General features: G+C 33.3%; 1 protein-coding gene across 2 annotated transcripts in view; it reads left to right on the top strand.

Annotated features, from left to right (window-relative positions):
* The window catches only part of LOC101712618 (serum response factor-binding protein 1), a 36399-nt gene extending 12998 nt beyond the window's left edge, over positions 1-23401 (top strand). Inside the window, exons 3-7 of one of the 2 annotated variants that reach the window (XM_087180424.1) lie at positions 12024-12095; positions 18726-18807; positions 19610-20315; positions 21716-21753; positions 22209-23401. In XM_087180424.1, the coding sequence (XP_087036550.1) occupies positions 12024-12095; positions 18726-18807; positions 19610-20315; positions 21716-21753; positions 22209-22393 (1083 nt within the window). In that variant the 3' untranslated portion in view covers positions 22394-23401. The remainder of the gene's footprint in view (positions 1-12023; positions 12096-18725; positions 18808-19609; positions 20316-21715; positions 21754-22208) is intronic. The other variant, XM_087180425.1, reaches the window with a different exon arrangement.
* Positions 23402-26127: the final 2726 nt, after the last annotated feature.

The raw sequence follows: 26127 nt of genomic DNA, 5'->3' as shown, positions 1-26127 counted from the left end.
TGAACATAAAGATTAGCTGTGGGGGAATTAATGACATGTTTATTAAAAATTGTTTCTGCCATAATTCCTGAATAGCAGCAGTATTTATTGTCAGGTCTCCTTTATGCTATCTGAATATTGAGATAGCTGAGATACTCATTGTAGCAACTTATAATATCTAACACGGAAAAATAACTTCATTTTCCATTCTTATAACAAATCAACATGATCAATATTAATCATATAGAAATGATATGCTATGGAAAAAATAAAGCAGAGCAGAAAGGTTTAGGAAGGATGATATAAAATAGATAGCTGGAGATACTAAGTCTGGAGTTCAGAGGAGAGAGAGAGATGTTTGGTAGTTCATAAATACATGATATATAAAGTCATGAGACTGGATAAAATCACTAACATGGTAATGAATAATACTGAAGAGTACCAACAGCAGAGTCCTAATCCATTCTTAAGTTAGAAGAACTAGCAAAAGTCACTAAGAGAAAAAAACAGTCACTAAGAATAACCAAGAGTCTGGGTACTCTCAGTGGAATAATGAAAGTATATCAAGGAGAAAGAGAGAATAACATCAGATGTTATTTAATAGGCCAAGAAGGGACGAGTCAGATACTGCTGCTTTATTGAGAAGAATACTGAGACTTAAATTTAGCAATTTGGAGAATGTTGGTGACTTAATGAGATTGCTGGAGTAATAATTTGAGTCTAAAGCCTGTGGAGTAGGTGTAAGAGAAAATAGAGAGCATTTGGAGATGTTAACAAGTGTTGTGGTTAGGGTGGCCATATGACCAAATTCCTTGGGACTCTTCTTGCATTCACTTTTTGTCCCAGCACATTTATTAATGTCTTATTTGATACTCAGATGAGTCCTTGTTTGAACATCAAATTATGTGGTCAACGTGGTTATGATCCTTTGCTGTCATTATTCCTTCTCACGCCAAAATTCAACTAGTGGTTGTCCCTTTAAGCCAACTTGCACAACCTTTTTGAGTCTGTTCTGAACCCCACTAGTCTTTTTTGGTACAGGAAATTAACGGTAGGATGTATAATTTTCCTGCTTCGTTTTAGTGGTATTTGGAAACCAAAGTTTGAAGTGGGTGGGTAGATTTTGATTGAAAGGAAAAGAAGCGAGAAAGGTAGGTATCCAGTTAATGGAAAGCATTCTAAAGACAAAAAATAAAAAGGAAAGTTACCAAAGATGATGTGGTAGGAAAATAGAAAATTTATTCAGTTTTGAAAATTTATTCAAAACAGCATGGATTGATTATAAGATTCCTAGAAGAAAAGTATTACAACAGTAGAGCAAAAAGATATATTATGACAGACAATCAAAGATTTTTTTAATGTCATTCTGAAGATCTTTGATTTCTTTCTGTATTCGGGACAGTGACATAATAGGCCTTGGAGTTACTGGTCCTGCAGACAGGAAAACCAGGTTATTATAATCCATACAATCCATAAGGAAGTCCTAAGCCTAGGAGTAGTAATACAGGGATGATATAGGAGATGAAATAGAGCTTCCAAATGATACAAAGGAAATATTATAATTCCCAATCTGTTAGATGTCTGATACACTGAATTTGTGTCCTCTAAAATCAACGAATGGATTCTAGGAACAACAGAGGTTAAGAGTAGGAAATGTTTATTGAGAAGATAGTTCCTGAGAGGCAGGAGGAGTCCCAAATAGGTAGCCAAGGACCCCACTTTTCAGAGTAAGTTTTATAGAGCAAAAACCACATGGTTAAAGCATAAGATTACAATTATAGTCACTTAGGTAATAGAAATTCAGTGGGGGAACAAGTCACGTAACAAATGTATATGAAAAGAACAAAAAGGTTTTCTAGGAAATGATGGGTCTGGTGACTGATGTCTCTTTATACTTCATTAGGCCAGGTGTTAGCACTTACCTTGTCCTTTGGGGAAGTATGCAGGCCTAGTCATTTCATCTTGATCTTGAGGCCTGGCTCTCACAGATGTGTCCCTGGCCACAGTTGTAATGTGTTTTCATCTTGTGCTCTGACTCTGTCAAGGGCCCAGCCCTATCTGACTGCCTATAATATTTTTACTTAACTTAGCTGTCTTTAATAGTATGACAATGTCACAGAATCATAATAAAGGGGCTCTGAAGGGTCAGATGACTCAGAGCTGAGCAGCAGAGGATGGAGATGCCATTGGCTGCATTAAAGAACATAGGAATAGGGGTAGGAGGAAGACAGTGATATTTTATCTGGAAAAACACCTTCCCAGTGTAATGGTAGAGCCTAGCTTTATTTCAAGGTTACTGTAGTAAAATGTATTTAAGAAAGCGCAGAACAGTATTTAGAAAATTAATTTTTTATTGTCACTGAAGGGTAACCATAATGAGAATTCCTATCTGTAGAAAAGCATGAAAATTGGGATATCAATACCACTCTCATGAGTTATTTCAGATTCTTTATTTCAGAGAAATACATTATTTGGTTCATTTCCACATATACCAAAAATCTAGCATTCATATTTTTCCTGGCATTTTTTTATTTCTTTTCTCAGCCTAAACATCACATTCCATCTGTTGCATGCAAAAGTCTCTTGTATTCTATTAAGTTAAAAGCCCAACCACAATGAAATCTTCTTGGAATTAAAAAAGTTAGCATGGTTAACTACCTTGCAGTAACTTTTTATATTATCCTAATCTTCTTCCTCATGGTCTGATACAAATAGTTTGATTACAAACAAACTTTTCCTGCTGAAGCAGAACCAACGCTCCACTGGCTTAATAGTTCTAAGTATCTTAGATTGTTCAAACAAATATCTGGAGAGAAAAACAAGGTTATATCCAAATAAACAAAATTTAGATTACCTAATTTTAATTAAATTTGTGATTTTGCATATTAGCAAGCAGTAGCTAATAGCACAGTGTGGAATAAGGGAACTGAAGTTTTTCTGATAGATCTAGTTTTTAATTGTGACAATCATTAGTGTAGAAAGCTTGAATTATGTTAATTTAATTAGGAAGGACTTAAGATGTCTAATTTATTACTGACAACAGGATACGGCAAAAAGCAATATATGAGAATTCTTGTCCTAGCCCTCCTGAGATACTTTGAAAAGAGTCTCTTAAACTTTCTGTGGTAATGATTCTTTTCTGTAAAATGAATGTATCCTGAGTTCCCAAGACCACTTTGAGGCCTAGTAATTCATTAGTGGAATCTACAACAAAGGCTGTTAAACTCACAATTATGGTTTAACATTATATAAGAATACAGATTGAAATCAGCAAAGGGGGAAGCTCGTGAAAAACCAGGCATAAGTTTCCAGAGGTCTTCTACTGTGGAGTCGCAGGGACACACTCCCACTAGTGATGTGACAGCAGGTACAAGGCATTCCCATTCAGACCCAGAGGTTTTAACTGGGGACAAGTCACATCAGTGTGAATTTTCTACACAACTAATTTGAAGTACTCTGACTCCAGCTTCTGAAAGCAAAGACACATTCACATTAAGTCTCACTGTTAACATGAACCCTCTGATCATAAGTACCCTGTAGCCCACATTCTCAGAGGTCATTTTCCAGGAGCTGGCCAAGGGTCACTCCTGAAGAGAGGCCTTTCTCAGTAGATGTGTGCTGAGTTTGAGCAACTCACACCTGGAAAGTTAACTCTTTCCCACACAGTAAGTGTGGAATTATATCCTAGCTGAACCCTCTTGTACTCCTTTGTTTTGTGAGTGGATTAGTAACTTCAGCTGCATACCCACTAAAATATATAATTGTTTATTTTAGTTTTCAGATAGATTAAAAACCCCAATATTTGAAAGCTTAAATAACAGAACCAAATTACACTGTTGTTAGAAGCCTCTAAGTATCTCTTATCTTTCAGAGTTCTCTATTCTGTAACAAAATCAGGGATTTTTCAGTTTTATCCATAGAGCTTGAGAAATCTTACTTGCTTTCCACTACTCATGTAGGAAACCATTCATTTATAATGGAGTTGATGTATTGTGAAGTAAGGTAATAGCCTCAACTCATAGGAAACTGTTTGTCATCTCAGGCCTTCTTTCAAAGTTGAAAATTAACTTCAGTTCTTGAAAAATCAATTCCCATTATCTTCCCTACACTTTGGATTACTAATTCAGTGGCTCCTACTGAACTTTGCTATTAATTTGAAGAGTAATTTATGTATTCTTAAAACATTAAATGAAATAAATTTTCTGGCCAAATTATAACCTATCCTTGAAACTTAAATTTAATCCTAAAATAGTGAAAGTAGTTACCTAAAACTTCTTCCGAAAAAATGTAAATATACATTTCAGTAAAAAAAAAACAACAAAAAAACCCCACCAAAAATCAATTTGTAAATCCTGGCAATCTAGTATGAACTTCCCAGCTAGACTCTAGGCAGACTCCCAAGAATTCAGAATGGCTTTTCAATCCTATCTCCCCTCCTTCTTCTTTTCGTGGTATTGGGGATTGAACCCAGGGTCTTTACCTTAAGCTATATCCCCAACCCTTTTTATTTTCCTTTTGAGACATGGTCTCACTAAGTCACTAAGTTGCCTATCCTGGTCTCGAACTTGTGATCATCCTGCCTCAGGTTCCCAGCATGCTGGGATCATAGGTGTGCACAACCATGCTTGGCTATCTTTTTATCTTTTGAAGGGAATGCTATAAGAGCTCATCAAAAAATATGGTGTACATTTAAATTAAAAAGAATTATTATAGCAAAAAGACACATTGCCATTAATCCCTCACAAAATACTCCCACTGAAAGTAGCGGGAATGATGGGGTGTGTTTGAAGTGAGGAGGAGTCCTCCTCTCAGAGCGATTATTGGCAGTGTGTCTTTGACTGTAATAATTATATTTTAATTTAAACATTTACCATAGTTTTTCATCATATCTCATATTACCATTTAGGGTCCCCTCTCCTTTCATGATAACAGGTCAAAAGGAGCCTTATTCTGAAAGGCAGTATCTGATCTCTTAATGAAAGTAGAGTGGAGGAGAAATAACTTTATATCATGTATTGCAGTTTTTCTTGTCTAAAAAACTTAGTTCCTCGCTATATGCTTAGAATAGCACTGACACAAATTCCAGTTGCACAACAGCATTCCTATTTATGCATGTTAACTAAACTCACTTCTTGAATTTTACATAATCTGTATCTTAGGAGATAGCATTTTCTTTTATTTACACATATGGTTATATTTAAAGCTATAAGTGAATTCTTCCAAAATACTGAAATATGAGTGGTATAATAAGGACAGTTTAAGCCATCCAAAGGAATGTACTGAGTTTTGAGATAGATACTTCTTACTGAGAAATATTCGTAGTATTACTTACATTACATAGTACTTATCAAAAAAATGGTATAATTAAAATATGAGGATTGGTAGAAGATAGAAAGTATATTCATTTATTTCCTAGTGCTGCTAAGACAAACTACTATGAAGTTGATGGCTTAATACAACACGATTTTATTATCTTCAAATTCTGTAGTATAAAACTTTTAATCAGTGTGTCCCAGAAGACACCCTTCTTCAAGACTAGCAGCATAATGGCTTTCTTCTCTCCTTCATTTTCCTCTCTAACTTGTGGTTTCTCATCTTGTCTAACTCAAACCTTTCCTCTTCCCTCTTATAAGGAGCCCTGCAACTATATTGGGCTTACCTGGATAAAACAGGATAATTTTTCTCAACATCCTAATTATATCAGCAAAGTTTTATTTGACATGTAAGATAACACTTAAAGCCTCTGCTGTTGAGAACATGGGTTACTTTGAAGAATTCAGCCCCGCACATAGATGCTTGTGTTCTGAAAATAGATGTTGTAACTCTAGTTCATGTTTGCCTGTCAGACTACAAAAGCTGCTGTCCACAAAGACAGGTGGTTTTCTCTTCCTCAATACAGGAAGATACTTGCCACTTAAAAGCCTGTTTAAAAAAATATACTTCTAAAATATTTCTTTAGTTTTGATTACATGGATTTAACTTGTTAAATTTAATTTCTACCATGTATCTGGAACTTCATTTTTCTAAAAAGAAGAAAAAATATGTGAGTGTTTTTAAAATGCTGATGTTCTGGCACCTACACTTATTATGAGCAATAAATTGTCCTCTGTCTCTGAGCCAGGACTCTTTTTTTACCGACACTCATGAAACTACCAGTTTAACATGGTAGCTTGCGAGTAGGGTAAAATAACAGACTATGAAGATCTTGACATTGGGTATTGCAAAACATTATTTCCAGTATCCATACTGTATTATAAAAATACAATATTTTACGTATTTATGGAATTTAGTATGAAAATTTGACACATGTATACAGTGTATAATGATCAAATCAGGATAATTAGTATTCCTTCACATGTATATATCGTTTTTATGTGTTGGAAGCCTTGAACTGTTCTATTTTTCTTTCAATATATGATAGATCTTAGTGCTATAGAACACTAGAACTAATTGACCATAGTGCAGTGATGTTGTAAATCAATTGCAAAAGAAACCACAAGAAAAAAAAAAGAAACCACAAGAACTTAATAATGACACCATCCTGAACAACCAGTGGGTCACAGATGAAATTAAAGAAGAAATTATACAGTTTCTACAATTAAACAATAATGCCAATACAAATACTGGAACTTATGAGATGCAATTAAAGCAGTTCTACAAGAGAAATTTATAGCAGAGAATACCCATATCAGAAAGAGAGCTCAAATAAACAAATAAATGTTGAACCTAAAGCTTCTAGAAAAAAGAAGAGCAAGTCAAGCCTAAAGCTCATACAAGGAAGGAAATTAAAATGATCACAGCAGAAAGTAATGCAATGGAGACTAAGAAAACAATACAAAGAATCAGTGAATTGAAGAGTTGGTTCTTGGAAAGATTAAATAAAATTGACAAACCCTTAGCCAGGTTTATCCCCCCAAAAAGGAAGAAAACACTCAAGTCCATGCAATTAGGAATGAAAAGGGTGAAATCACAACAGATCCTGCAAAAATCTAGATCAATACCTACTTTGGGAACCTGTATGCTTAATAAGATGGAAAACAGAAGAAATGTACAGATTCCTAGATACATATGAGTTACCAAAGCTGAATCAAGAAGATATAAAAACTCTATAAATAAATCAGTATCAGTCAGTGAAATTGAAGATGTAATTAAAGTCCTACCAACAAAGCCCAAGCTCTGATGAATTCACTCCTGAACTCTACAAGAAATTTAGAGAAGACCTAATGCCGCTACTTCTCAAATTCTTTCGTGAAAATTGAAAGGGAAGCAATACTCCCAAATTCATTCCTAGAAGTAAGCATTACCAAAACTAGAAAAGGATCCAACCCAAAAAGAGAACTACAAGCCAATCTCCCTAATGAACATAGGCACAAAAATCCTCAATAAGATACTGGCAAACAGAATGCACCAAATCACCAAGAAAATTATATACCAGAACCAAGTAGGATTCATCCCAGGGACACAGGGATGGTTCAATATATGCAAATCAATAATTGTAATACACCACATTAACAGAGCTAAGGACAAAAGCCACATGATCATCTCAGTAGATGTAGAAAAAGTGTTTGACAAAGTCCAATAGCCATTCATGATAAAAAAAAAAAACCCTATAGAAAATTGGAATAGATGGTCTTTATATCAGTCTGAAAAAGGCATCTATGACAAACCAACAGCTAACATACTGAACAGACAAAGCTGAAAGCTTTCACTCTAGAATCAGGAACAAGACAAGGACATCCACGGTCACCACTCCTATTCAATATAGTTCTGGAAACACTAGCCAGAGCAGTTAGAAAAGAGAAAGAAATAAAAGGAATAAGAATAGGAAAGGAAAAAGTTGAATTATCATTATTTGCAGATGACATGATACTCTACATAGAAGACCCCAAAAGCTCCACCAAAAGACTCCTAGATTTAATAACCAAATTCAGTAGTGTAGCTGGATACAAAGTAAACACTCAAAAATCAGTAGCATTCCTGTTCACAAATAACAAACTCACTGAGAAATTATAGAAATCACACCTTTCACAGTAGCATACAAAAAAATGAAATACCTAGGAATCAATCTAATGAAGGAAGTAAAAAACCTCTACTCTGAAAACTACAGTGCTCTGAAGAAGGAAATCAAAGAAGATAATCAGAAAATGGAACGATATCCCTTGTTCTTGGGTAGGAAGAACAAATATGAAGAAAATGGCCATACTTCCAAAATTGTTTGTTTGTTTGTTTTGGTTCCAGGGATTGAACTCGGGTCCTTGTGCTTGTGCAGCAGGCGGTGAAACCACTGAGCTGAATCCCCAACCCCTATACTTCCAAAGTTGTTATACAGATTTAATGCCATCCCAATCAAAATTCCAATAGCCTGTCTCACAGAATTAGAGAAAAGAATTCTAAAATTTAAAAAAAAGAAAAAAAGAATTCTAAAATTTAAACCAGAAGAGACCTAAAATAGCAAAAACAGTTCTGAGCAACAAAGGCAAGGCAGGGGGCATCACAATCCCTGACTTGAAATTATACTACAGAGAAGTTAAGATAAAAACAACATGGTACTGGCAAAAATAAATAAATAAATAACCTGAGGATCAATGGAACAGATTAGAAGGAACTACTTCAAACATGCTCAGCCGCCTTATCTTTGACAAAGGAGCCAAACACCTTCACTGGAAGAAAGATAGCCTCTTTAATAAATGGTGCTGGGAAAACTGGGTTTCCACATGCCAGAGATTAAAACTAGACCCATATCTCTCACCGTGCACTAAATTGAAATGGATCAAAGATCTGAATATTAAAACAAATATTAAATTTGCTGGAAGATAAAATAGGTAGAAGGGCCGGGGATTTAGCTCAGCTGTTCCGCCACCTGCCTCACAAGCACAAGGACCTGAGTTCGATCCCCAGTACCAAAAAAAAATAGAACTGTTGACGACATAGGTGTAGGCAAAATATTTATGAACAAAACCCCAGTTACACAGGAAATATTACAAAGAATCAACAACTGGGATCTGATGTTATTAAAAAGCCTTTGTACAGCAAGAGAAACCAACAGAGTGAAGAGACAACCCCCAGTGTGGTGAAAAAAATTTTTTTCTAGCTGTTCCTCAAACAAAGGACTAATATCTAGGATACATAAAGAACTCAGAAACATCAGACCCTTCCCCCAGATTTAAAAACTCAGTCAAAAAATGGACATCTGAAACAAATAGACACTTCTCAGATGAAGTAGAAACCGGAAATAAATACATGAAAAATGTTCAACATCACCAGTCATTCGAGAGATGCAAATTAGAACAACGCTGAGATTCCATCTCCACAAAAAATGGCTCTTATCAAGAAATCAATAACAAATGCTTATTGGGATGTGGGGTAAAGCAATCCTTCTCTCCTGTTGGTGGGAGTGCAGACTGGTGCAACCACTGTGGAAATCAGTATGGAGATACCTCCAAAAAAAAAAAAATTAACCTAGAGGTTCCATTTGACCCAGCTGTTTCTCTTAGTATCTTCCCAAAAGAATTAAAAGCATCATACCACAGCAATATATCTGCACCCATGTTTATAGCCACACAGTTTATAATAGCTAAATCTTGGAAACAGCCTTAAACGCCCAACTGATGAATGGATAAAGAAGATGTAGGTTTTTTTATACAATGGAGTACTACTTAGCCATAAAGAAGGATAAACTTGAGATATTTATAGCTAAATGGATGCACCTTGAGACCATACTCTTAAGTGAAATAAATCAGACACATATGTAAATACTGTATTGTTTCTCTGGTGTGAGAAACCGAAAGTAAAAATAAGGACCAAAATGTATAATGAATAATGTGAAATGGGAAGAAAATGTTCAAACAGGAAGGGGAACTGGGGGCAGGAGCAAAGGAAAAGAAATAAAATGAGGACAGAACAGAAACAAAGCTTCTGTAAAGGAAGGAAAGAGGGGTTGAAGGGAGGAAAGGGGAATAGGAAAAAAGAAGATATATCATTTACAGGTACAAATTCCCTATGATGAATGTGATTATTATGTATACCTAAAATTACCAATAAACTTAATGAATTTTTTAAAAAGGGCATAGCAGAAGGGCCTGCATGGCAGAAAACTCTTCATGTTATGGCAGTCCGCAGCAGCAGAGAGATAAAGCAGCCTGGGTAGGAGAGATACCCTTCCAGGCTCCCTGCCTCACTGACAACACCCCACCTCCTAACTGAAAGTTAGCTATAGGGGCTCATGGTCCAGTCCTCTTGCAAAAGCCCCACTTATGAGTACATGAGGCTTTTGATGGATATCTAGATCCAAACCATAACAGTAACTATGCTAGTAATGTCTTGGTAAGTAATTTTTCAGGTTTGAACTTTCTCAAACTGGGAGTAGTGTGTCAAAGTCTCCTATTAACAGTGTTTATAATAGTGTTTATATTTTTCTTTTTCTGTTGTTTTTTTCTTTATATAATTAATTGCTATATTTTATTTAATGCATTGGCAGTATTGTCAGAAATCTTAACTTTTCTTCTTTGCATGACACAGCTTTATCATATCTGCTTTTTAATGAATCCAATTTGATTAGTAAATCTTTGCCCACCACTTTGTTTTTAGCCTTTTGAAATAGCCACGTTCTTATGTATCTCTTATATACTTTACACCGTAGAGTTGGGTTTTACTCTTTATCCAAGTTAAAGATCTTTTTCTCCTAAGAGATAGGTTAAACTAATTTACATTCAGTTATATTTCTGATGTTTATACTCTCATATTTTCTAATTATTGAGTATTCTGTGTTATAGTTACTGCTTATTTCTTTGCTAGATGTGTCATCATTGCAATTTTCAAAAAATTTCTTTTGATATGTAGAACTGTATGTTTTGTATAATGGCTACTGTTGTACTTGTAACACTTAGTGACCTTTTCTATTTTTTATGTAGTCTTGCATGTTCTAATCTATTTTGTTTATTGCACTGTTACATTTTATTTTTGATTGAAGTATAAATGGAAATGGAAGCAATGTATTAAAAAGAGCATGCAAGAAGAATATATAAGGTTATAATGCCGTAACTTGGACTCTGCCACCAGGTCCCTCACTGTTGTGTATGCCACAGTGCTTGGGTAGTTTCTTATGGAAACTACCTTCCTAGGCCATCCCTTGATTCCTTCCCGTATGACTTTCCTGTGGAAGCCACCATGCCAAGCTCAGGTGGTGACCAGCTGCTTCTTCCTTCCATTTTTTATGTCAGACTGGAGTACCAGTGTATAAGGAAATTCAGTGGTGCTTGAATAGCCTGCCTGATTGTTCGGTGAAGTCTGGCACTCGTTTTATTTCTTAAGAGGGCATCAAAGAGAGATACTATAACCCATCAAGTTAAATTGTTTATTTTAAAAAATTGTTGCACACCCTGGGAATGGGGCAGGAGGAAGTGTTCCTCCTAGATCTAGTGTGATTGTCCACTTTTCAGTGATATCCTTTGACTCCTGTCTATTTGTTCTACCTTCCTCTAACTCTTCTTTTCAATTAGTTTTTTCTCTTCAATCCAAACATGTAGCATTTACCTATGTACATTCTTCTATACCCATACACTTATTTTAGCTCTAGCTCTACAAATACAAGCCAGCAGTCCTTTTATCAAAGTTATTTGCTGTTGACTAAAGTCCCTCCTCTAGAATATTCCTCTGGAGAAGTACACATGAGTAATATTCCCTAAATTCTTTGACGTTCAGAACTTTTCCTGTAGATTTGATGTTTAAAACCACAGCCTAGACTTGATATTTAAAGAGCTGCTTGGGCATAAAGTCCTTGGTTTACAGTTGATTATGTATTGGAGTTCCTTGAAAATCTTTGTACTTGATTTGTACACATTCTTAGAAAAATTAGCACTTAAAACTATTTTGTTACGGCTTTCTCAGTAGCATGGAAATTTCTATGTGTTATTCCTTTTAAAAAATTAAGATTTTAATTAGTATCAAGTTTCGTAAAGCAAGTCCTGGAAAGGAATTTAACTTACAATGACAGCTAAAATTAGACTCATAACTAAAAGTTTTGTGGGGGTTTTTTTCTTTCATAGGAATTGAAACCTGATATAGTAACTAAATCTGCTCTTGGTGATGATATCAACTTTGAAAAGATCTGCAAAAAGGTATATCTGCAATAGACTGTATTTAATTTTGAAAAGCTTTTTACATATATTCCTTACTTTTTTACTTTTTTGTTTTTCTGGTACCGGGGATCGAATTCAGGACCTTATGCTTGCGAGGCAGGTGGCACCACTGAGCTAAATCCCTGGCCCTATTCCTTACTTTTTTTCCGTCACCTTTTTCATTAAAGAGAAGACTTATCAAGAAGCCAGTTACTATTAGTATATGACTTTCCCTCACTGAGCTTTAGAATTGCCACTGAAAATATTTTTATGATAATTTATAAATTTTTCTTTGCTGTGATATTGAACTTAATACAGTATTTCATATTTTATATGTCTTTAAAATTATTTTTACTCTTTTTAATTAAGAATCTACTCTTATCCTTTCCAGATTTTCATTAAGTTCCTCATTTAATTTCTGCTTTACCTTGTCAGAGATTTGTTTTAACTCCTTTTTTATAATTGAGCGAAATAGAGATCAAAAAAGAATGAACTCCACTGCTTAACGCTGTTAACTATCTCATGGCACAGTCAGTACTGTTATCTAGATCTTCTGCTCTAGACTTGGCACTGCTGTTTCTTCCTTGTTTCCCCTTTTTTCTTTTCTTTGTAACTCCCGCAACAAGACAGTTCCCGGTCAGAACACTGATTTTTCTCTGTGCTTTTATGTTTTTGGTTTCACTGGTTTTTGCTCTAATTTACATTTCTTTCTCCTGTCAATCTTTATATGAATATTTTTGATGAGCACCACGTACCATGCATCGTACCAGGAATTAAATATTACCTTAAAACTAAGTAAAATCTAGATGCATTTGGGTAGCTTAAACTTTCCTTGTCACACCAGTCAACTTAGGTATTTTAGGTCATTTATTTCCCTAGCCTTACATGCAACCAATATATGCAATTAAGAGGGTGTACTATATCCTAAGACATGGTATATGTAACTACTCTTTTCCATTATGGGGAGTATATTCTTTTTCCCTTCTCATCTCTTTCTAACTATTTTTATTTGATATTTTCTTAGTATATTATATATTTGTAATTTCTTAAGTTCTTGAAGCATTGTGGTCTCTCCACGGCTTCACAGTATTAAAAGGATAGATTTTTAAAACCTGCTCTTATTAGAGTTAGCTACTGCTTGCCTAGCATTCATTATAAGTAAATGGAGTTGAATATTACTTCCACTTTTTCATTTTTCTATTTTTTTGTATGACTTCTTCCTTAGTTGACTGTAGGATATGCACATTCTGTGTTCTGAGGCCAATAAATTTAGGAATTGATCTACTCTTGGAAGTAGGATCCAAAGACAGTGTAATTGGGATTTAATGCAAGTTTTGTCTGAAGATAAATAACACTGTCCCCTAAAAATAGACCTGACAACTTTGATGAAATTGAACTTCAGTAGGGCTCTCCTTTCAAGAAGAAGAGAGGGGCCAGGGATTTAGCTCAGTGGTTCCACCGTCTGCCTCGCAAGCGCAAGGTCCTGAGTTTGATCCCTTGTACCAAAAAAAAAAAAAAAAAAAAAGAAGAAGAAGAGAAATAATACCCATACCATAAAGCAAATTCTTTCTCCAGTTGATTGAGAAAAAGTTAGCTTGTATTATTAAAATCTCTATAGCCTCGCCGCCTGCTGCACAAGCGCAAGGACCCGAGTTCGATCTCCGGTACTGAAAAAAAAAAAATCTCTATAGCCTTTAAATGACTGGTTTTATTATTTATGTTTATTTACCTTGCCCCTCATAGAGATATTTACATATAACATCTTGCGTGTGTTTATCAAATTAAATTTCCTATAAGCTTTATTTCTGTATCAAACTACATTCATATATCCTAGCTCTCGGTATTTTTTAATATTTCATCCAATGTAGAAAAATTTAGTAGGTACAATATAAGAAAGTATAGATCTTTTTCCCTTCTGTGGAAAAAACTTCATCTGTTTTCAGGAAGTAATTTAAAATATCTTAGTTGAGTTTATATATGATAATAATTAAGTCTTGAAAAATTTTATTACCTCCAAAATATCCATGCAGAGTTTGCCACAGTTCTTCTGGTCCAGCCAAATGGACCATTTCCACTTATCTTGCTGAATATTTTGCATAAATGCAATTGTTAATTCTTGCAGTATAACTTTAGATAAAACCCAGAAGTGAAATAAAGCCCGATTAATTTTAAAAGTACCAATATTAGCATTCTACTTCTGCCAGTTCATTTAGAGTCATTTTAGGCAAGATTTCAAAGAACTAATACTGCACATTAAGAGTATTTTTGGGTTTTAGGTTTTTGGGCTGGTGCGTATGTGTGTGTGTGTGTTTAGACTGTGGTTTACATTCAGGGTTACATTTTGAAAATTCTTTGCAAAATGAACATTAAATGCATTTGTGATAACAATAAACACCCATATGCCAAAATAAAATTTTTCCATTAAAAGACAGTCTGTTTTCTATGTTTTCATTTGAAGCTGGAGGTATGTGAAAACCACAGTTTCCTGAGAATTTTCCATGGCAAACATTGGGTCAATTTTAAGTAAGGAAAGCTGTGGTTTCTTTCATACTTCCCAATATTGTGAACGCTTGTTCATGCAGGTGTAAAAGCTGTTTGTTCCTAGAGACTACTTAGTAGCTTTTAAGGTTCAAAATAAATTTATTTAAATTTAAGATGTATCACTCTAATTGTATTCCTTGTATAGCTCCATAACGTTTTCTCTCTTAAATGAAATTTATCACATTTTGCCTTGCGCAAATCATTTGTATATTTGTCTTAGCCTTTTATTTATTTGGTATTATTTTTATAATATATATTAGTTTTATTCATCTTGAAGAATATACATATATATCACATCTTATCAATCTTATAAAAAGAACTGTACTTTCTTACATTGTGCCTACCGAATTTTTCTATATTGGATGAAATATTAAAAAATACTGAGCTAGGATATATGAATAGTTTTATACAGAAATAAAATAGCAAATTTAATTTGATAAGATGTGAATATATCACATCTTGATCATTTTTACTTCCCTCCGCCCTAGCCCTGTTATCACCTACCATTTCCAAAACTCCTTTCCTATCTCCACAGAGTCTGCCTTCCCATTTCCTGTCATCTCTCTTTTATTTTGCTCTTTAAAGTATTTATATTTTGGGTTTCCCATGTAGGAGAAACCATGTGATGTTTAATCTTCTGTGTCTGATTTATATCATTTATGTAAGTTCTCAAGATGTGTCCATTTTCCTACAATGGCTGAGTAGCACTCCGTTGGATATGTTCCACGTTTTCTTTATCCATTCATCTGTTGGTGGGCATATATACTACAACTAAAATTTAGCTGTAATGAATTGTGATACTATAAACATGGGTATGAATGTATCATTTTTAAATGATTTTTTTTTACTCTTTCTGGAAGATATTCCAGATATGATTTTGATATTTATTGTTGTTTTGATTGACATTTCTATTGTGGCCAAAAATGCTAAATATTTTTTCATGTACTTATTGGCCATTTGTACTTCTTCTTTTGAAAAGCATCTGTACATTTCAGTTATTCAATTTTGATTGCATCTTTTATTTCTGGGGTCTAATTTTTAAATTAGAATGCATCGAGAGCCTCAATAAATTGCAGTTCTATCTTCATATGTAAGATGATGCCTTTACATGATAGGGGGTTAGTAAATTTAAAGAGCATGTATGTTAGGTAAGAAAAGGGACAGGAGAGAAATAAGGAGGAAAAAAGAAAGGGAAGTCTCTTGTAGTACTGTTTGCTCTTATTATTCTTGTGAGTTCTGCACTTAGCTTAACAGAGCTGGTGAGAAAGATGTAGGCACTATGTAATGCAGCAAAGACCCAAACTTTGCCAAAACAAGGATTCAGCCCACTTGCTTCACAAGCTTATTTATGTTAATGTTTGTTTTTATTTCCCTCCAAAGAATTTTGAAGAAGGCTTTACAGAATTTGTAATGTAAAAGAAGCATTTAGAGTTGAGTAATAAGTGAAAGTTAAGTGGCTAGAATGTAATTTAGGAACATCTGACTAAATTCAGAAACTGATCTTGATCCTAACTAGCTAAATAATTAGAAATCAAGTCTGGATTGTCAGTCTTTTTTGATAGATAAAACCTTTGACCTGTATCACCCTTAGCCCTTGTCAAAATTTAAATTTAAAAAGTTAACTGCAGGATTTTCTACAAATAAAATTCTTAAGAATAAAATTAAAATTGCTTTCTTAAGAAAAAAATTAATGAAAAGTTTAAAATGTTAAATTTGTTTCTTAAAATTAAAGACTTAAATGTTAAATTTTACCTTTTTACTCAGGAAGAATTTTAAAAGGTTATTTAAATAATTGCTATAATTTAAAATTGATATTCTAAAGACCTAAAAAATTGATATTCTAAGACTTAAAAAAACAAACACATTGAGAAATGCATGTTACATTTTGTATGGTCTTTTAAGAATGTAAAATTTAATTCTTAATATTTACAAAGCATTTATGTACATATGTGAGTAAGTTCTTACATTTGTACTGTTTTTCCCCATTAGGATATTTTTCTATTCTCCAGATTATAAGCAACTCAGACTTGAAAATCAGTAATAGGCCGTCAGGAACAAATATGAATTAAACAAAAATAGCTAGCAGCTAAATATAAGGAACTTTGAAGAGCAGATATATATGAAATACATATATATATTGTAATTACCTCTGATGTTTGTGAATGCCTTGATTAGATAATTTTCATTTCAGTGAAAGCTTCAATTATTATAACAAATTCTTATATAAACTATAACTTGTAATAATTTATTACACTGTTATAGTAATAGTATTATAATTGGTACTTGAGCATAACTTTTTCCTTCTATGTTAACAATTTTTATACACTCCTAGTAAGTGATTGATACTATTCTTGTTATTGGTTGTGTTCTCACTATCTGCCAAGATTCCTGTTTAGTAAAGGGAAAAGCCTTGTTTCCTAAGAGCTTGCATTTCAACTAGTGTTCCTTTGGCACTAGCTTCATTACTTTCACACAGATTACTTACCATCTCTGGCTGTTGTTTTTCCCCATTTCAGTAGCAAGGAACTTTTCCAAGTCAAATGTTTTGATAATGTATTTTAGTCTCCCCTCAGTCATTGCATCAGATAAAAATGATAGAGCTCATTCTGTGAAGTTAATACTAATTTTGCCCAAAAAGTTAGTTTCATAAACCTTGCCCTACTAAACAAGAGTTTTATCCTTCATCTATTTTGTATTTTTTACATTTTGATATAAAGGGGAATAGTTCATTTTCTAAGATGCTTGGCCATGGTGTATGGTAGCCAAAAAAATTTCCTATTTGACACCAAAGGAAAAATTATTTAAAGAGCAGATAAGAGTAGGAAGCAGGGAGATAGACTTTGTGGAGATGGGAAGGAGATCTAAGAGGGAAGATGAGAGGAAAGAGAGAGAAAGGGGAAGTAAAGAGGATTAAGATGCGATATATACATATATATATACACACACATACATAATCAGCCCCTGTGCTGATTGTATTTATTATATATTCCAAATATACTAACAATTTTTTTTAATTAGAAGCACTAATTTTAATGAGAAGCACTCTTTGAACACAAATGCCATTATGGTACAAAGTAGATATAGTACATAACAACCAGATAACATTTTTGTTAGATTCCCAGTTAAATGAATAAGAACCTCTACCTGTTGTTCTTAAACAGAATTATATTCCTACTGAAGTAATTTAATTAAGTAGTTTAATTATGTGTTATAACGCATAATGTAAACTGGACTTTGGATTTATAGCTATTCAAAACTTGCCCAGAGACACAAAATATATTACAGGAAGTCATATGCCCAAACTTCAGGCTTCATCCTTTTCCTGATGAATAAGCCACATTTCTAAGAAATGTAAAACCTCAGAATATGTTTCATATCTCCTTAAAAGCAGCTATCCCATCAACAAAATACTTATTAATAATTCTCCACAAAAAGTTTCAACATAAAACCACAGTTGTAGAGTAAGAACAGATTAGAAGATGTTCATTTATTGTATTTATACATAATTTTAGAATTATAGTACCATGCTATAGCCTTTTTTTTTTTACAGCCTTTTTAATAGAATTTACTGAAATGAGGTTACTAAATCCCAGATATTCTGAGGCATCTTCTAAGGCAGGAAATCTTGACAATAAAATGATTAATAAAATAGTTTTTACTCAGAGTCAACACTAGACATTCACGTATTTCCATTGCTCTTCTAAAACTAAGAAGCAGGGATTTAGAAGTAACAGTAGATGTGTTTTTGAACAATAGTGTAAGAATACTTTTTAATCAAAATCTGTTTGGCATTTTTGAAATTTCTTATCTAAAACAGATGAGATTAACCTATGTAATGAGAATAGTTAACCACATTTATCTGTTTTACACATAGAGATGTTCCTATATTGCAGATTACCTTTGAAGTGAATATGTAGTAACTGCAAGCAGGAAAAAGAAACTGTGAGAATCAGTTAAGGATAAACAGCTTCTGCAAAGTAGTATCTTCTTGTCTCTTGTAACCTGAAAGGCAGTTTCTTGAGGAGTGCATAACATTTGTCAGCACTAGTTGTTTTGATATCATTGTGTTTTTATTTTTTCACTTTGTAGCCAGATTCTTCTGCAACTGAAAGGGCAATTGCCCGACTAGCCGAACATCCTCTTCTAAAGAAAAAAATAGGTATACTAAAAGGTACGAATTAATTGACTTTTAAGTCATATACCTAGAGCATTTGTGTAGATGGTTTTCAATAAATGAGGGTTCATTGATTTTAAATATTTTCTCGTTCTTTCAATTCTTTAGACTATTTTGTTTTATAAACATAAAGTTCTTTCAACTGTTAATACATGAGAAAGTCCCTGCAAATATGAAGTGTCTGATGTCTGAAGAAAAACTAAATCCATATTTTTTCTTAAATTTTAGTATGTTAACACATATTGTATAATATATAAAATAAATTTTATATGTGATTTATACATGATCAAGTCAAATACAAGGTAAATTTATATTGATATAATTCATTACTTTTGATTCTGCCAGTGTCACATTTATTTAAATATACAATATAAAATATAATACAGAATTGAGTGCTATTATTACAGATTATTTTTATGTCTGAAACTATTTTTTTTTGGTACTGGGGATCAAACTCGGGACCTTGCACTTGCAAGGCAGGTGGCAGAACAACCAAGCTAAATCCCCAGCCCATGAAAGCATATTTTGTAATATCCAATACATTATTGCCACTGATACTAAAGATACCATTTTACTTTATTTATATTCAGTGACATTTTTACTATTCTCCCTAATTCTAACACATGAATAAAGGGAGAGTTCTTTTTACTTGGCAGCTTAAAAATAGGTATATTTGAACATGTTTTAATTTAAATTCCAACTACTCTCTTAAAACTTTCCAATAATTAAGAAATACTATACTGAAACTCATATTTATATGTTTCAGTGCTTAAACAAGTCATGTACTATTTTCTTGCAGCTGCTGTCCAAGCCTTTAAAGATGCAAGACAAAATACTACTGAAGTTAATACTACAGAAGGAAATCATTCTAAGGACACTTTGTATTCAGATGATGAAGAAAGTAAGTCACAGCATGAAAGAACTAAGACCACTGAGCAGAAATTGAAAGAAGCCAAAACACAGGCAAAGAAACCAATAAATAATTCAAAAGAAAAAATGGCCACAATGGAACATGGACCGAAAGCAGTGAACATTCCAAATTCTCTATCAAAGCTTTTAGAAAACAATTCTGTAGTTACCCCTCAGTTCCAGAAGACACCTGCTGACCCACACATGAGAACATTAAATAAAAAGAAAGGGTCTGATAACTTGCTTGGTGATGACAGTGATGGCGAGGAAGAATTATTTGAAGAAGAAAAGGAATATTTTGATGATAGCACAGAAGAAAGGTTCTACCAACAGTCTTCCATGTCTGAAGACAGTGATAGTGGTGATGACTTCTTCATTGGAAAAGCCAGACGGACACGAAAAAAGGAAAGTGGTTGCCGTACTTCAGCTAAGGAACAAAAACCTCTCCACCAAGTGTTACCCAAAGAAGATATCCGTGAAACTAACTGGGATTGCGATGTAAAAAATAGAAATGACAAAAACAAGTCAAGTACAGAAGCCGGGAAGTTAGAATCAGTATTTTTTCACTCTTTATCTGGATCTAAAAGTTCTAGAAGGTAATTTTTCATTCTGAAATAATTATTAGTTCTTATCGTTTTTAAAGGTAAGAAATAGCTACATATTTTCAACAGGGAGGCAGGAAACTATTTCCGATGGATAGTTACGGTTTGTACCTCATCCTATTCTTAGACTTGGCCTTTCCAAATTTATGGTGAGATAACATATACAAAATACACATATGCGGGCCGGGGATTTAGCTCAGTGGTTTCACCGCCTGCTGCGCAAGCGCAAGGACCCAAGTTTGATCCCCGGTACCAAAAAAAAAATACACATATGGCAATGCCACATTTCTCCCTAGTTCATCATAAAATGAGATGTTACAGCCAAATGCCTGGCTAACTTGTTTTATTTCTTCAGTGAGCAAAGTTTTGAAACTCTGAGTTAATTTTAGATGAAGAACTTTTTGTGGGGGGGGTACCGGGGATTGAACTCAGGACCTTGTGTTTGCCAGGAAGATATGGCACCCCTGAACCCAGGCCCCCGAAGAACTTTTAAAAAAATGTTTTACATGTCTATTTAAACATTTTTCTTGATAACCCAGGACCATTATTGCAAACATCAATTTTATTGTGTATCATTTTACTAGATAATCCTGTTTCAGTACATAATACTGCTTGTCTTAACACTGAGTTCCTCCAGGCTGCTTTATATTTGGTAATATTGCTGTCTTCCTCCCTGCCGTTAACCACCACTTGTCATAACAATTCTGTTATAAACCTGTAAGCTTAATTTCATTTAATATTCTATGCTGAGTGAGGCTATCTTCATATTTTGGAGTAAACATCATGGTTAGATAATTTCTTCAATAACAACTATTTTCTCCAGTAAACTGTTTTCTATGTATGGGTCAGAGATATTCTTTTATGGAATAAGAAATCTGGTAGAGATATTATCTAAAGTAAGAGTACAGAAAAAAACACAACCACCTTTGGAACCTTAAAAGTAATTACAATATTTAAACCTAATTCTGCCTTAATAGACTATAGTATTTCCTTATTTGAAATTAACATACCACTAACCCTTCTATCAAAATGTAAATCTTAGTTTTTGTTTTATATGTCTCATTTTCCCTAAAAGAAGACTTGTGAAATTCTTCATCTAAATAGTCCCTTAGAGCCGGAACAAGATAACCAAAAGAGAACAGTTTTTTCAGTTATGAACAGAAGTGCCTGTAAGAGTGGAAAAGGAAATAGTCCCTGTGTATCTGTTGTAATATTAAAATCTAACAAATCTTTGATGTAGCTAAAATGTAGGTTCTTTTATTAATTTTTGGTTGGATGAGGGAGCTTAATAATTCTGTGCATGAGTTTTATTATCTATTTTCTGTTATTTTCCTAGATTCAGAGAATTTATTTTATCTTTTTAAAAATCATAATGATGGTTTTTTTTCTTTTAGGGAGCATAGAGAACAAGCTCCAAAAAGCAAAATCTCAGGTATGTATGAATGGCTACTGGACATCCTTGTACAATGAGCAATGGTTTAGCAAACTAGCAAGTTGAAACATTAAAAATGGCTTAATAGTTTGGATGAATTTGTACCCACAGAAATTAAAACAAAAGATCATATAATTATCAGTATAATTTAAAATTTGTATTGGTTCTTTTATTTGGCGAGACTCTTTCTTAATGTCAGTATAATTAAAACATCAGCATAGCATTTGTCAGGAGGCCTTCAATAAACCTGTGTTTATAAGGGATGGAAAGCCTGTGTCCCAAAATTTATTGATCATTTGTAAAATTTTAATTTCAGACTTCTCTGTTGGATTTCAATTTTAAATTTAGTATTTAAAATAAAATTTCTTCCTTTAATAACTTCGGTGAAGATGATATCTGTTTCTTTTACATACTGTTTTGGTATAGTTTTTATTATTTTTCCTTTCTCTTCATAGATTTTCCAGAAAATGAACCTCCAATTAAGAACCAGTTTAAAAACAGCACACAAAGAGGACTTAAAAATACAAAACAGCCATTAAACACGCCTCTTCATCCTTCATGGGAAGCAAGCAGAAAACGAAAAGAACAGCAGTCTAAAATTGCTGTGTTTCAGGGGAAAAAAATTAAATTTGATGACTGATTAGTACCTCTTTTTGTGAATTACCTATCTCAAATAGATTATTTCTTTTTTTTTCTAATCTATTATTTTAAATTGTATTTTTTATTCTCTCTGGAGGGCTTATAGAATGCTTGCTTTTTATTTTTTTAGATGAGTTTGTGATTATAGAGGCCTTTTATAAATTGAGTGCCTACTTAAATTTATTTTAATGGTATGCCCCAAGTTACTACTTTCTTAAGAGATTTTGGAGATTGTAGCAGTCAATCTAAGGTTTTCTCATTTGGGCTTATTGTGAAGTATATTTTCCTAGTTCAGCTTTGAAATATCAAACTATAGTTAAAATAATGATAGATAAGGGCCGGGGATTTAGCTCAGTGGTTCTACCACCTGCCTAGAATGCGCAAGGTCCTGAGTTCGATCCCCGGTAACAAAAGAAATGATAGATATACATGAAATCATAATTATTTTAAATAGATCACCTTTGTTGTAATTTATTGTTAGCAAACAAAAAACAGTAACTTTTATTCTGGGTGTACAGATAATATTATGTAAGTAAATATTTTTATTTTAGTTTTGATTATTTGTGTTCACATACATTTTCACTATCCTAAAATAGTTTTTCAGAACAATGTTTGGTTTCTTAATTATATTTCAGTCATTTAGGCAAATTGTTTAAATGTACAAACACAGCCAAAAATCAGTTTTGCATTTTACTGTATAGAAGTATTTCCATGAAATCAAGAATGTGTAATATCTAGTTATTTGACCATTTAGTCTCATAGAAACATTTTTTGAAGAGCTGTAGGTTGTAATTTGCAGAACAAATTCTAGAAAGGGGTGGAATTGAAAGCCTTTCCACTGATGGCTGAGCAGAAAAGTTATGAGCTTACTCCTAAGGGCTGCTTTATATTTTACAGTACTGTTACTTAAAAGGAAAACAAGATTTTAAACTTAACTTCAAATGTTTTATTTTTTACTACTCTGTAAGATCTGAAAGGTTATTGATTAAACAATGCTAACTAAATTCCATGTTTACTGTGTCAGTACTGCTCATGGAAGGGAAGATCATCTGGTTAGCCTGAATATAGAAGTCATCTCTATCTTTTTTAAGAGTTTAAAAATTTAGATAACTAGAATGGAATTTAAGAGAATATGCAGAAAGAAAATTATTTTGTTTTGCTGAGTGTAGGTTGTTTTTACTTTTTTTCTTTTAAATTATTATTTTGATATAATTTCACAGTGACCAAAAAAAAAAAGTGAAAGATACAGATATAATACGAGTGACATGGAACCTAGAGTTGTGATTCATAGCTCTGTATCCAAAAAATTGAAAACGTGTTCACATTACAACTTGAATATGAATGTACATAGCCTAATAGTTAAAGAGAAGAAACAACCAAATGTCCAAATGAGGTCATTTTTATGCTTAATATGTTTTAATGCCCTTAGTTCCCTATTTAGAATTTAGAATCTAGAATTAGCCACTTTTAATGAAATCCTTAAACTTTCCTTTATTGCCTAAATACCAGTTAATGACTTTATTCTACTTTCCTCTATTTCCCTTCTTATTTTTAGTTGTTACTTTTACTTATTAGAACATATAACATAACAGCATTGTTATATTATACATTATCTTTCTACCTGTCCCTATTTTAATCTTAGATTTTCAATTAAGTATATCAAGTACTAAATTTCTAAAGTTTCCCCAGTCTTTTGTTCAGATTGTTTATTTTCTAACAGATTCCTCAAAAAAAAAAACTCATAGAATTTTTTGAGCTCTTGTTATTTAAATTTTTTTCTGTGGTTTTGATTCTTACAGAATTGTGACTGGATCTTGTAATTGTGGCTTTTTCAGTGATCCTCCCACTCTTTGTGGCAGCAAACCCTTCATTGTTGGTGAATCCTTTTTGGGATTCTTTTTGTATGTTTGTTTGCTTTCTACTTATCAATCTTTGTTTTTGTTTTTTGTGGGTTTTTTTTTTTTTTTTAGCTTCATGTTTGCAGTACATGCAGTTTACAGCCATCTTGGGGAGTGGGTACGTGAGGTTGTTTCTTTTTTAATCCCCTTCCCTTTTCCTCTCACCTCCCTCACTCCTCTAAATCCCCCTTCCCCATTTTCATTCTTGTTGATAGTATTAGTCTTAACTCATGTTTATGACATATAGTGTTCATATTCTTGAGGTTATTAGGTTTCTTCTGTACATAGCATAACTTTATTCTACTTATCCCCCTTCCCCTTATATGTTACCGTATAATTATGGAAATGTCCCTGGACCTTTTCTGGCTATCTCTTTACCTCACCTAATATTACACTTAAATTATCATGACTTTATATTTTACTTAGATAACTAGTAGCCTGACTTACTCATAAATCTTTATCCCCCAAATTTTCCTTTTCTTTATAAATAAATTTTAAAATCAGCCTATCAAATTTTACTTTAGGACTGGGGATTTAGCTCAGTGGTTCCCCCGCCTGCCTCACAAGCGCAAAGTCCCAAGTTTGATCCCGGGTACCAAAAAAACAAAACAAATTTTACTTTAAAATTATGTTGGGTGCTATTTTTGACTACTCTTAGAAATTATTTATAACCTGGGAATTTGTTTTTCAAATGTGTTCTCTTTGTTGTTCTCCAGTTAGTTGTATAGAAAAACTGGGTCTGCTTCTGTGAATGGGCCTAAGTTATAGAATTATAGAACAGTGTTTAGAGGAACAGATTCAGTAGCCTAAAGATGATATCACCCTACAGAAATTAAGTAGTCCTAAATTGGATACTGGAATGATGTTTGTGCTTTGAACATGTGTTTCTCTTCAAGGGAGAACTTGTTTTGAAAGAAAGTCCTTCTCCATGTTATTTTCAGGATAAAATTAAAAGGATGTTTTTCAGTAAAGCCAGCCAAAACTTGGAGGGTCGATGAAGGGAGGAGAGTTATTTGTGTTTATTTTTAAACCAAACATGGCATGAATACTCAGTAGTTAGCTTAGCTCCATCATGGACAGAAGTTCATAACCTTCACATATACTACCAGTAAATAGTTTAGCTCATGTCTGAAATAGGTGTGAGTTCTGATTTTTTAAATTATAGGCACCACCTTTGATAAAGAAAAGGTTAAATATCCTTAATACTATTAAGGACTTATAACCAATATAATTGCAACATTAATATACCTAGAATTTACTTTCTTTGAGTACTTGAATTTATTTTGTACACTTCAATAACCAAAGACTCCCTCCCCAAATTGAGCAGGTCTTTGATCAAATACCAACTGATTATTGTTCCCTGTTCCCTTTACTTTTCTTCCATGGTATTATTTAGCTGACATAAGTTTATATTGTTGTTAGCCTCCTTTACCTAAAGTACAACCTTTGGAAGTGCATGAAATTTGTTTCCTTCTCTGCCATATCCCCTCTTTGAACAGTATAACTTACATAGTTAGGTATTTTCTTATTGAATGTTCTACAGATATTTGGATAAATACGGATATACACAAATGCTTACAGTTTATCAATGATTCATGTGGTCAAGTGGATATAGCTACCAGTTAGAAGTATACTATAGTGATACATGTGAGAAATAAGGTGACCTGGACTTGGATGTTAGCAGTTGACAATGAGAATAGGAGAGAAAGTAATGGGGATTTTATTATAAAGAAAATGATATGAAGTAATCCTCTAGGAAAAGTATAGTAGAGTGATTGAGATAAAGCAGTATGATTACTGGACAGCATTGGTAACCATTTGAGGTTTACTGTCATTA

The sequence above is a fragment of the Heterocephalus glaber genome, unplaced genomic scaffold, assembly GCF_053883595.1.
Source record: "Heterocephalus glaber isolate CG9 unplaced genomic scaffold, H.glaber_assembly_v1.0 deba00001461, whole genome shotgun sequence".
NCBI lineage: Eukaryota > Metazoa > Chordata > Mammalia > Rodentia > Bathyergidae > Heterocephalus > Heterocephalus glaber.
This window is presented reverse-complemented; position numbering and strand designations above follow the sequence as displayed.